The sequence below is a fragment of the Condylura cristata genome, unplaced genomic scaffold (assembly GCF_000260355.1).
Source record: "Condylura cristata isolate star-nosed mole 26May11 unplaced genomic scaffold, ConCri1.0 scaffold00034, whole genome shotgun sequence".
NCBI lineage: Eukaryota > Metazoa > Chordata > Mammalia > Eulipotyphla > Talpidae > Condylura > Condylura cristata.
The window spans coordinates 14,856,530-14,868,732 of NW_004567135.1; the positions used below are offsets into that span (position 1 = coordinate 14,856,530).

General features: G+C 40.7%; 1 protein-coding gene across 3 annotated transcripts; it reads right to left on the minus strand.

Moving 5' to 3' along the window:
* Positions 1-288: 288 nt before the first annotated feature.
* MFAP5 (microfibrillar associated protein 5) lies at positions 289-11,159 on the minus strand. Of its 3 annotated transcripts, XM_004692931.2 has the most exons (10): positions 10,978-11,159; positions 10,158-10,217; positions 9,215-9,250; positions 6,752-6,790; positions 5,867-5,899; positions 5,404-5,430; positions 3,884-3,913; positions 3,205-3,295; positions 2,656-2,729; positions 289-1,372 (listed from the first exon to the last, which is right to left on the minus strand). In XM_004692931.2, the coding sequence occupies exons 2-10, from the start codon at positions 10,213-10,215 to the stop codon at positions 1,260-1,262; spliced, it is 501 nt and encodes a 166-aa protein (XP_004692988.1). In that variant the 5' UTR covers positions 10,216-10,217; positions 10,978-11,159; the 3' UTR covers positions 289-1,259. The 3 variants fall into 3 exon arrangements, with proteins under 3 accessions (XP_004692988.1, XP_012587708.1, XP_012587709.1); XM_012732254.1 differs by lacking the exon at positions 5,404-5,430; XM_012732255.1 differs by lacking the exons at positions 5,404-5,430; positions 5,867-5,899.
* Between the last annotated feature and the right edge of the window lie 1,044 nt (positions 11,160-12,203).

Below are 12,203 nucleotides of genomic sequence, written 5' to 3' on the forward strand. Positions count from 1 at the left end.
TGGAATAGGGAAATTTTTTACTACTTGGTATTGGTACTCAGTTTTCAAAGTGGGATTAAAGTATACATTTAGAAAAAGAGGGGCCTCCCTGATGGCATAGGGATTAACTCTCAGCTCTATCACCTCCATGGCCTAGATATAACCCCTGGCCACATGATGGCAACGAAAATCTCTCCTGTCTCACTCACTGTAGGCTCACCTGTTCTGCTTCCCAATATGTCTCTAGTGAATCCTTTCACCCCTGGCTTATACCCTAGTTCTTGTATGCATAAATAAATGAATCTTTGAGTCAAAAAAAACAAAAAACAAAAAACAAAAACCCAGAAAACTCTCTTCTAAGAAGATTATTAGAGTAAATTTTTATTTTAAAATGTTTAATTTGTGATACACAATCCTAGCACTGAGGAGTTTTCTGGTGGGAATACCACCTCTCATTCAATATGCAGGCAAGAAATTCCCTTTTAGGACCCAAATCAGGATCTAATACTAATAATCCTTACATATTTTGGGAAGTGGTTAGAATGAAAGAAATAGCACCAACTGAAGGAAACTTGGGCCAGTGATTTGGTTTCACAATTATCTTGTGGAGGTGGGATAAACCCAACACTACCAAAGGTGAGAAAGTAATTGAGACTTATTTCCGGCCCTTCTTACCATTGTGCATGCACATGAGAAATGGAAGTATAAGCCCAAATTCATTCGTTTATTTATCCTTAGACTGTAACAGAAAACATTTTGAGTCTTTTTTCTTTTTTGTAAAGCATTTTGAGTCTTAATAATGTCAGTAGAACTGGCTTTGCAGAATTGCGCCAGGACTATAAAAATCGCTGTGATCCTTAAGGAAGACTTGCCAGATGATTAGTTCTATCCAGCAAAATAATGTAGATGAAGGGGAATTTAAATCTAGGAAAGTCTTGGAGGGAAAATAAACGAAATCCTATGACTAGTCAATACAATCACAGCTTCTATCTAAAGTTGAAATTATACACAGAATATCTGCATAGAAGCCACATGGTCGTCAATTATCTGCTATGTTTATGATATTGGGAAGTGGATAAATCATGCAATAATAGGCTTTGTCTGAAGTGCTAAAAAGAAGTGAAATATCCGGGAGTAGGGGCAAAAGCTAGACATTGCAAAGGGACTGGTTAAGAAATCCTAATGTCTATGGGTTAGCTGGCAATGGTTGGACAAGGCACTCGCCATTCTCTGGCATTCTCTCCTCTCATCCATGCATTTTCTTTACTTCTGGTTGGTCATCACAGACCACCCGGTCTCTGCAAATCCACATTTTCACAGGGAGGAAGCCTAAAGTAGTTGGAACGTCGAAGTCGCCTTGGGGGTAGGCCAGCCATCTGACGACAAATTTCATCTAGAAGGGAAGCAGAGCATGATGGGAAAAATAATGGGCTTTTGTCTTATGGGAAAGAGAAGGCGGCAGTGTGTTGGAATGAAAGAACTAGATCTGGTATAGAAACCAACACTTTATTGTTATTCACCCTTTTATTAGAAAGTTTAATTCTTTGAACCTCACTGTAAGCATTAAAACACCTGCTCCAGCAACGCAGTTATAATAAAGGGGGATAGATATGCAAAGTACCTAATCCTGGTGAGCAATAAATACAAGATTCACTTATATACCTATTTCCCAGTTGTTCTGATCATGGGTTTATTAAGTAGTCAAAAAGATAAAATGAGGTCCACTCATTCAATACTATTTAATTCAGTACTGTTTACTAGGTGCAAATAACTAACTTAGTAAGTCCCCTGAGACTCTTGAAAGTGCCTAGAGTCCCAAAGACTCCTCCACCTCAAGGTGCTTCCCTTGCAGGTGGCCTGCACACAACCTAGCGGGCAAGCAATAAGTTTCCTTCTGCGAAGTTAACTACAGCTCTTACTCAGGACCCAGTGCGAGGCGGGTGCTGAGTCAGAAGTAGCTGTGTCTGTGGCACCTTCCCCAACCACAGCCCTCGTTTGGGGCTGGCCGGTGGAGGAAGGTGATAAGGTTTTTATTCTCACCTTGCATGGTCTATAACCACACTTATGATTATCCTTATAAAGTCTTTCTACTATTGACCCTGAAACCTTACAAAAAATACTGTAAATTTTCCTGAAATTGGTGGACTATGTAAAATCTAGATAGTTTCTAAATGTCTTAAAATGTCCATTAAAAAATAAGTGTACGAATCCTATCCAAACACTACTATCTCAATTCATGGGTTCTTTTTCCTTTTCCTTTTAGAGCTTGGACCATAGCTGGTGATTAGTGGGCAGTGTTTGACAGGGCTGCCTGGTTTTTCTATCAAGAACTGTAAATGATCTTCAGAGGAAGTAGAGTTTGAGCAAGCTCTGTATATTTAAGAGAGGTTGAGGTTTCCAGTCAGAAAGAGATCTTAAGGAACTTTTCTTGTAATTGTTTTTATATGCTAAGCATACTGTTTGGTTTGTATCGTTTAACTGTGATGACTTGGTGGAGTAGGGGCTGCAGGGGTCTTAAGTTCTTCTCTAAACCCTGGACTTGGATTCGCTAGTATGGTGTCCCCACTTAACCTTTCTTATAGTTCTCCCTCCCCACTAAAAACCCCATTAAAAGAAGCGGGTTCCTGAGTAAGAAGACCAGGCGTACTTACTCAGCTCAATAAACAGTCACCTTACCTTTCATAGCTTCATGTTCTTTACAGACAAGACGGGAGCAGATCTCGTTGTTGATGATGTACATTCGTCGTAAACTACCAGCACCGATGCATAATTAAGGAAGGAGGGAGAAAAGGCATGAGGGGGCAAGCTGACCGAGGCCGGCAGTACCTCTACTCCCCACTCTTGCTTGTCTCCCCTGTCTGGGTTTCCATAGGGATTTCACAATTAGCCACATTCCCCCTTTCCTGAGAGTACAGGAGATGAAATGGTATTAGTGGTAACTCTTAGAGACACTTTGCACACTACACCTATAGAGTCAAGCAACTTGTATGTCCATCAAGATTGTCTCTGGCCCACATCCTCGCTTGCCTTCAAACATCTAGACTTCCTAATCAGCCTGTTCTCCTCAGTCTCATTCTTGGTTCTAGCACCTTGAGGAGTAGGCTAAGAGGTATGTCCCAAACCTCTTCCGTAAATACTGACATTGCATAGTTGGTGCTCAATAAACAATTACGATACCAAAACACCACTATAGAAGTTGGTCTCTGGGTATTCTGGGACCCTTACCTGGTGAAACATAACTGATGATGAATGCATTGCTTGATTGGCCGATGTACAGAATAGAGTCTTGTGCAAGCAAATTTCTCATCCCGGCACTCTGAAGAAGCCCAACACATACACACACACACAAAACAAAAATTGGAAGAAACATAAAGGAAAGGCTGGAGAGGGGAGACAGAATGGGCAAAAAAAAAAAAAAAAAAAAAGCTGTCTCTACAAGAGCAAAGCAAGCAATAGGAAATTGGCAAGGAAGAAAGTATTGCCTTACTGGAACTTATGGCTTTTGGAGGCAAAATTCCTTTTAAGGTTATCCAGGTAGCAACATTATATATCAAATTGAAATCCTATCAATCCTTTCCTGACATGGGTCACTTTCTGGTTTAGGTGTTTTCGACCCTGGATACACATCAAAATTGTTAGTATCTCAAGAAGGCAGTTTTTGACATTGGTGGTTAATTCTGAGTCAAATCCACTCACCAAAAGGTGTCAAAGATGGTAACAGGGCCATTCCCCCAAGGGTTTGATCTTTCCCCTGACTTTTAAGAGAGGGGTGCATAGTATCGGGAGAGGGCTTATAAGTGGCATCAAAAGTATTGTTTGAGAAAGAAAACTAAAGTACCAACTGCTTTCTAAGAGCAGGGAGGTAAAGGGATTCACAGGAAGAAAAGACATGTAGGCGACATACCCGCGGTGGTGTTTCGGTCATTGGACGAAGCTGGAAAGCAAACGTTTTAGCCAATTATTACTAGTTCTAGAAAGCATTATCTCTGAAACTGTCATGTTGCTCACACGGCACCCATAAGTAGGAAACAAATGAGTTAACAACTTGGCAGCTTATAAAAGAAAATCTATAATGGGCTGATTTGAGCCACACAATTAGAGAGATTTTAGAAGTTTGGATTGGAAGTTTGATTCTGCCTTTCTTCTCTCTCCTGGAGAGTTGAAGTTCTGTTTTGTGAGTATTTCTGTGGTGTGACAGGAAACAGTTATTAGGGACACAAGGCAAAGAGTAATGCCTGGAAGAGTTCTAGCTTAAAGCTAAAGAGAGAAAAGGTTATTATCTTGGAGAAGCTTGTTCTCATAAATTTCTTTTGTACGTTATATACATCAAGCATGGTTTCTTTTATGTTGAATGAAGTTGTTGGCTAAAGAATAGTGGAGCCTTAGCCAATGCTGACCTAGAGGTAAAGTAATTTAGGCTTAGCTTGATTAATGGAGAACAAGTCAAAGGCTAATGTGAGTGATACCTATATATCACAGAAGGAAAAGAGTTGCTAATAAAATATGTTTTTGTAAGAAGTATGTTAGGTGTTCTCACTTATACCATGATTTCAATTGCTGGTTTTCCAATTGATTATTCTGATTGGAAATTTCCTTTGCATAAACTACTCACAGTGATTTTTGTTTCCATCCTAAATCCTTGACAATATGATTTTCTTTATCTGGAAGCTCTTCCCTCTTCTATTTACAGGAGTCACTTCTACTTGTCTTCAGGAAACATTGTAGTCAATGAGGCATCTTGACCTCCAACACAGAGTATACTTAAGGACTACAATTGGGTCTTTTGTTTGAGACTGCTTATTCTTATGATAGCATTTTGTGAATCACAAAGTTATACAATCACTTGTCAATCCAGTCTATTGGACAAAGAATTATAGAAAAAGAAAATGAATTGACCTAGTAGCAAGTTCTCAGGAACTTTTTGAAAAATTATCCAGTTTCTGTCCTGCCTCTTGTCCCCTTCAGCTTTCCCCCCTAAATATTAAACAAAAAAACTCGGTTTCTCCAATATTTCCAGCTGCCTTCTTTGGGCATTCTACTTCTCAGGCTAGAATGTTCTGGCCCTGCATGACTCCCTGGTTAGCTCCAATACTTCTGAGAATCAATCCAACCATTACATCTTCTAGAAAGATTACTTTTATTTCCCCAAACATTTCTTGTGTGGGTTTGTCCTGCTTTGTACCCATCTTGAAAACGTTGAAAGAAAGGTCAGGGCTTGGTATTTAGTGGGGCAGATGACACCTAGCAATGTTCTTCCTTGTAGAGGGATCAAAAATGTCATTCATTTAAATTGCAGTGTTGAAAGAATGTGCTACATAGACATTCATTTGGGGATTCATCACCAACTATACTGCCTTCCATCATGGGCACTGGGGAAAGCCCAGAACGGCCCTGGTGACCCTGGGGTCCCAGATCTGAACTCACCCAGGTCATCTTCGATATCAGCCAGAACTGAAAAGGCACAAAACAGCAGGTGTGAGGACAGCTTAGAATTTGCAAAGGGGGAGGCAGAGAAGAAAAAAGAAAGAATGGTGATATCAAGGCGAGGGCAAGGTGTAGGTTGGGTTTGTGTATTATGTCTAGGGGAATAGTACTAACAGAAATAATCATGAATGATTTGGAGGAATATTTGGTCTACTGAGATACTATTTTGGGAGATGTATATATTATTCATGCCTTAATTTATTTATGAATCCACTTTTTTCTTTTTTTTAGAGAACAAGAGGTCTCTCTACCCCAGTGTCATTGAAAAATACCCCCCAAACCCCTCTATTCCTCTCCCAAAGATAAAAAAAATGCATACATAGGATCAACTCAGGCTAAAATAAATGTAGTGAAAGATAACAAAAATCATGCCATTCTGAAAAGAACTGCAGTAAAAACTTACCTGTTTCATCTGTAGCGGGATCATTCACCAGATCTGCAAAGATCCCCAAAATGGAATGAAAAATTGCAGGTAGGAAGAACAGCAAAGGGTAGCAGGAAAAACGGGCCTTTTTGTAGAACTAGGGAGTTGGTCATCAGAAATACAGGGGGTGAGAAGCTTCACCAGAGACAGAATGGGGAGCAGAACAGGCAGATGTACTGAAACACACTGCTGACTGCCCTCCCTGGTGGTGAAATGTATTGGAGTGCAGCACTGCAAGGTTGCCCTGCAGCTGCTTCTGCATGAGTTCAAACTCTGGCCCTGGAGCTGACCCACGTGGCGCAACAGACCCCTCCTGTTTCACCTGCTGCTCCCCTCAGTAGTGCACTTCATTGATATGCCTGTTCTCCCAATTCTGTCTCTGAGTCATCTTACCCCTTGCACCTCTGGCCTACGCCGCAGTTCTGTATGCATAAATAAATAAATCTTCAAAAAAAAATACACAAAATAAAAGAAGAAATACACTGCTGAGGGGAGCAGCAGGCGAGCGAGACAGGGAAGGACTGCTGTGTTATATGTGGGTCAGCTCCATAACTGGGGAGCAAACTAAGGCCATAGAGGTGATAGAGCTGAGACTTAACCCCTAGGTCACCAGGGGGACCCAGAAAAGCATGATTTAGGAGAAGGCAAGAAACAGTTACTTGAAAGAATGTGGGTCCTGTGGCAATTATAAGGGACCGTCACAGAAGGACAAAAAGATCAAAAATTTCACATCCTGGATGACAGACACATGACTCCTGCATTCCCCAGCACACCCACCAATCTCCTTTTTAGGTCTTCATTTTTCTTTGCGCAGGCATCATCCCTAATACTTTTAACCCCAGTATGAAAGCAAAGTTGTCTTACTAGGATCTTCTGTGAACGGCTCTGGAGTCACATCATCATCTGAAAGAAAAGTTAGAAAGCCTGTTCTGAGCACTCTGTCAGCTTTGACTCCATTGTACTCTAAGTGAATTGCTGATTTGGTGCCTAGCACACACTAGGTACTCACACAATTGTTCTTTGCTTATTTCCTGTGCCCTTTCCCCTATGATCAAAGCAAATTTCGTACTCTATGAATACAGTTACTTAGTCCTAGTCTAGATTACTTTTTTCCGTTGTCTTATCTAGAGGGATGAAAAACTCCATGTCTGTCAGATATCCTCCATAGCAGCTCTTCTCTACATTTGACTTTGGTTAAGTATTTATTGGATAGCAGAAATAGGGTACATTTCATTGTCTTAAATAATATGAATAGAATAATATGTTGAACAAATTTTGGTTACTATCTAGGCTTTGTTTAACTCGCTGTTTTTATAATTGATAAAACTAAGCACCACGAAAATAAGCTCAAGGTCACAGAACTTGCTAATAATTACAATGGGTTGATGATCTCTTTCAATATTTATTTGTCTATACCAAAATATGATTTTAAAATTTATAATTTTGACATAATTCAGTGTCAGCTTGCTGATATAAAAGTACTCTCACAGGGTGATGTTTATGGTTTTGTGATGCTCTGTGAGAAGTGAGGTGAAAAGAGGGGAGAGGACAGCAAATGTTAGCGAGGAATGCCTTTGTCGTTGCTCAATGGGAGAAGAAATAAAAAAGGTCCAGGTGTTAAGGTGGAAGCTATTAGAACAAAGTAAGAAGTCTGCCCATTGAAATAACAACTCTTCCTCAGATCAGGCTGTCTCGACTTAAAAAAAAAAAAAAAAGTAAAACAAAGGAGAGTGCTGTCAACATCTAAATATTTAACAACAGTTTATCTGTAATCCTTCCTTGTAGATGAATTGTCATGATCTATTTTACCCACTAGGGGTCAGCAAATTTACAGTTTTACTTTATAACTTCAGCGCCCAGATGCCAGCTATAAAATTGGTGAGAGTAGCACTGTATAAAGATGCCAGATATGGATCGCTGTATTGAAGGCAAAATGCATAAAATATTTGGCAGTAATTTCTCCTGCTTACTCCTTATGACTTATTAAAAATTCTAGATAAAGGTCATCAGAACTGACAAGCCCCCTTTTCTATAATACTCAGTATGAGTTTCTTTCTATTTAGAACAAACTTTGATCAAAGAATCTAAGTCTGGTCAAATCCCAGTGGATATTTGAAAAAATCACTGACAAATTATTCCAGAAGCTGTACTGGGTGTAGTCCCGTCCTGCCCTGGTCCCCCTTTTTCATCCACATTCCAGTCCATTCACTCATATAAAGTGAAACCATGGTTGGGTTTAAGAGTGGATCTAAGATGTCTCCTCGGGATTTTAGGACTGAATACCATTTTTTCTGCACAGACCTTAGTTTAATCCACATTTTCCTTGAGCTGCCACTATATTACATGCTTTATCTTAGATTCACAATGTTTCTCTGAATTATTAAGGAGTTTAAAATTTTAAGGATACAATTTCATATCTGCTAGTATTTCTGCTACAAAATCACCCTAATGTCATAAAACACGACTGGATCTTAAAAAGCCCAGAGAAATGAATTCAGAGTGTTTAGTTTTATGAGTACGGAAATGTGATGTAGTTTTTAAGGCAGGGATTCTGGCTTTTTTAATCCACAAGTGGGCTCAGGGCAGGTATTTTTATTTTCTGTATCAATAATAAGAAATTATTGTGTCCCAGTGTACATACATAAAACTGGAAGAATAACACTTTATTTGTGGTGTAGACTTGCAATTCACAGTGATTTTGTTATTTTAGTTTGCCCTAACACATTAAAGAATGACCAATTGTGACCCATAAATTGGATTTTATGCTCCATTAAAGGGTTGCATACTTAAGCACTCTCAAGGGTTGGGAAAAAGAAGAGAGAAATTGTTAATTATGTTGATTGCCTTGAGGCAGAGTAGAGTTGATCAGTTTCCTTCATCAGGATGAAATAAATGCTCCTTGAAGGAGTCAGAATTTTGTGGTTCTGTTCTGGTGTCATGAACCACTGTAGAACAGATCTGTCTTCTTAGCTTATCTTTGCATTTCAACTTCTTCACTGTAGCACTGATTTATGAAAATGTTTTCCATTAGCATTTTCTGAGTGATATAAGAGATCTATAGAGAAGGTCTTAGGAAAGTCTACGGCCATACTACCTCAACATGCCTGATCTCGGAAGCTAAGCAGAGTCAGGCCTGGTTAGTTCTTGGATCCAGGAAAAACGGGCCAGGTTTTTAGTAATGGGATGACTACATTATGGAAACTTTTGAGATAGATCCTATTCCTCACACTTTGGCAACACCCCACCACTGTAGTTGAGAGTTTTTAACTCTGATTATTCATCTGTGAGATGAGAATCCCAGTTGCCTAAATCCCAGGGTTCACCTACCTCCTCGTTGGCCATTGGCCCCTAGGGGTGTCCAGTCTGTACCAAAGGAAAAGAAAAAAAAAAACTGTATTAGTGACTCCAGCAGCATGTTCTGGTTCTTTAGTGAAACCAGAAACAGATAAATGATGACCAAATGGTTGTACTTTATCTTCTCTGTGTAGTATTTCTATTTAGCACAACATGAATGGTTAGAGCTACATACAAAGTTGCAGGAGTACAAACACTCAAGAAAGGCAAGTAGTCAACCACAAAATCCTGCTCTGCTCTGCTTGGACTCAGGCTGTTTTCTTGATGTCACCCCAACCAGGGAGGGGTTCTATTTTAGAGTGGATCAGTAGCCTTGGTACAATGTCCTGACTTCTGTCCCCATAGCCCATAATTAACACTACTCCACAAGTGATGTTTTTCAGTCTTTATGTAATGGAACAAGATTTCTTAAAAGCCCAATTTCCTTCTCTATGGTCAGTCTTCTAACTAGATTATGGAAAATTAGTGAAGATAATTTTTCTTTTGTGTTTACTTAGGGTGTATGTTTTTCTGTGTGCACATAAATATACTGGTATCAGAGCTGGTGCTAGTGTTATGCAGGGTATTTTTGAATATGCTTCCCTTTCTTATGTTTCAGCATTTAAATTTGGTCCAGCAGCTTATTACTTGGTCTCTCTAAGTTGGTGTCTACATTTGTATCTCAGCTTCTTCTCCCTTTGCTATTGTTGAATGACTCTTTGCTCCCTGAGTCCGAGGTCACCTCCAGTCATGTCTCTCTGCCTTTTCTTTTTCAACACCCACTCCTTCTTCTTTTCTTCTCTTTAGTAACAGTTGAACTCAACAGCAAACACCACATTTTGCCCATTCCCTTCAAGCTCCTTCCTTCCACCCTCAAACACATATACAGCCCAGGACTTGTCATGTTAGAGGAAAAATAATAAAGGCAGGGACTCACCAGAGGGGATGATGAGGGCAGTGAGCAGCAACAGCACAGCTGGTCCTGAGAGCAGCATGTCTGACAGGAGGCAGGAATACAGACACAGTGATGCTCAGGGGCGCCATCAGCAGGCCAGCCCCAGGAAGGTCATCTGTGGGGAATTCCTGATGCCTCTCAGTGACTCCCTTCATCTTTCATTTTTTCTAAGTAGGCTACTCTGGTAACTTCACAGCCCTCACTGACTTCCCAGGTCCTCACTCTGATGTTATTTTACTTTTTTTGCATAGAAAAACTGGGGTGCAGGCCAGAGGTGTGGGGAGCTGAAAAGATTCACCAGACAGAGTGGGAGCAGAATACACAGATTTACTGAAATGCACTGCTGAAGGGAAGCAGTGGAGGAGAGGTCTGCTGCGCCAAATGTGGTTCAGCTCCCTAGCCAGGGATCAAACTCGGTAGCAGAGATAGCACTGAGACTTAACCCCTAGACTGCCAGGAGGTCCCCCTTTATCTTTCACTCAACATTCATTTCTCCTTCAAACTCTGTTCTTGGTATCAACGTTTTTCTTCCTCTTCTGCCAAGTTAGAGGAAATTTTATATTCTAAATGGCCCGCGTTTTTCCCCTCCCTGTGACCTTGTTCACTTACATCGTTTTATCTTCCTTTTCACTGTGATTTCTTTATTTCACCTCATCTTGGTGTCTCCTCATTTTTTAAGGGTTGGGGTGTCTGCTCAACTCTAGTTCATTGACACTCCCCATTGTTCCCTTCAAGCCTTTCAAGAAACATACACACACATACACTCCCTCTGTCCATTTAGGATTTTATACAAGCAACTCACTGTCCAGGATCCTCTGTTCTTTCCACCAAGTCCTTTGGCTGCTGAGTGTGTCTCTCTCCTTCTCGCGCTGTTTCTACTTTGGCTGGAGAGTAAGATGAACAGGCCACTCCCTGGAACGAACTTTTAATTTGGCCTCATCTGAAACAATGAGATGAGGGAGTGCAAGACAGGGGGGTGGGGTGGGGGGGCAGTGGGAGAAAGAGGGAAAGAGAGAAAGACACTAGCCTAGGAGGAGCACAGTGCAAAGCTACACTGAAGCTGGAATGAGAATAGTGGTGGGAATTTCACTCACACCCTCATTCCAGAAGTTATGACCACATTGGTGAGAGACAGTGTTGGCCCAGGCGCAGATGCCTTTTATCCATGAGTCTATTTCTTCCCCTTTGCCATCTCCCCAAAGCCCCCCTTTCCTTGGGTTCCATCTTATCTAAATACTTCTGTCTTGTCCTTGGAGAATTCTAATGCACATTGCCAGATCTGCTTCTATCTCTCTGGCCATCTTCCACAGATCATTCCTGCATCCTCTTCACTTTTCATTTTTATCTTCAGCACTAATTAATTCCTCTGTTTTCTCTCTCTCCCCCCACCCCCCTTTAGATTATTTTACCCCCAGGAATTCTATTGGCCTCTACATCCAAGCAAACACAAACACAAGACTTTTGTGTAAGAGGAGGGTGGCCTGTGTTTGGGTTAGGAAAAGTTGAGGAATACTGAACCCCTGGACCCTTCTGAAATGTGGAGGGGCTCTGTGAGAGGAGATGCCAGACATTTCTGTCTTTTGGCTTTGTTTAAACCTCTGCTAAGAATCGTGGTTTCTGGATTCGTAAGGACAAAATGCCATCAGAAGTCCAACGAAAAGTGGGAGCCAGGTTCATTCCAGTTGCCTTATTTTCCACCAGTTCTTTCCCTGGTATCATGTAATATGTGGATAATACTGTCTTTGCTCCAGGAGTCTTAAAAACATCGTGCTCCAATTCATAGAAATTCCAGTGGGTAGTCCGTTAAAATATCTCCACTTTGGAGGGAATCAACTTGAACTAGAGAATCTCAAATCTGAGAACTGGTTGACTTTATGTGTACTGAAAACATGAAGTGTGAAGTCAGCTATCCTAGCTCCTTTTTAGTCTCCTTGTATCTCCCTACTTAGGGACAGAAATAGCAGATAGTATTAAGAGACTGCAGATTAGAAGAAAGAAAAGTGTAAATAATTGAAGGAAGAAGGGAAG

Bases quoted from the DNA above. Each gene is read 5' to 3' on its own strand.
- MFAP5 (XM_004692931.2), bottom strand. From the start codon at position 10,215: ATGCTGCTCTCAGGACCAGCTGTGCTGTTGCTGCTCACTGCCCTCATC. The intron at 5,431-5,866 runs GTAAGTTTTTAC...GTGCCTTTTCAG, and splicing joins TCCCGCTACAGATGAAACAG to TTCTGGCTGATATCGAAGAT. The intron at 3,296-3,883 runs GTATGTCGCCTA...GGGCTTCTTCAG, and splicing joins TGACCGAAACACCACCGCGG to AGTGCCGGGATGAGAAATTT.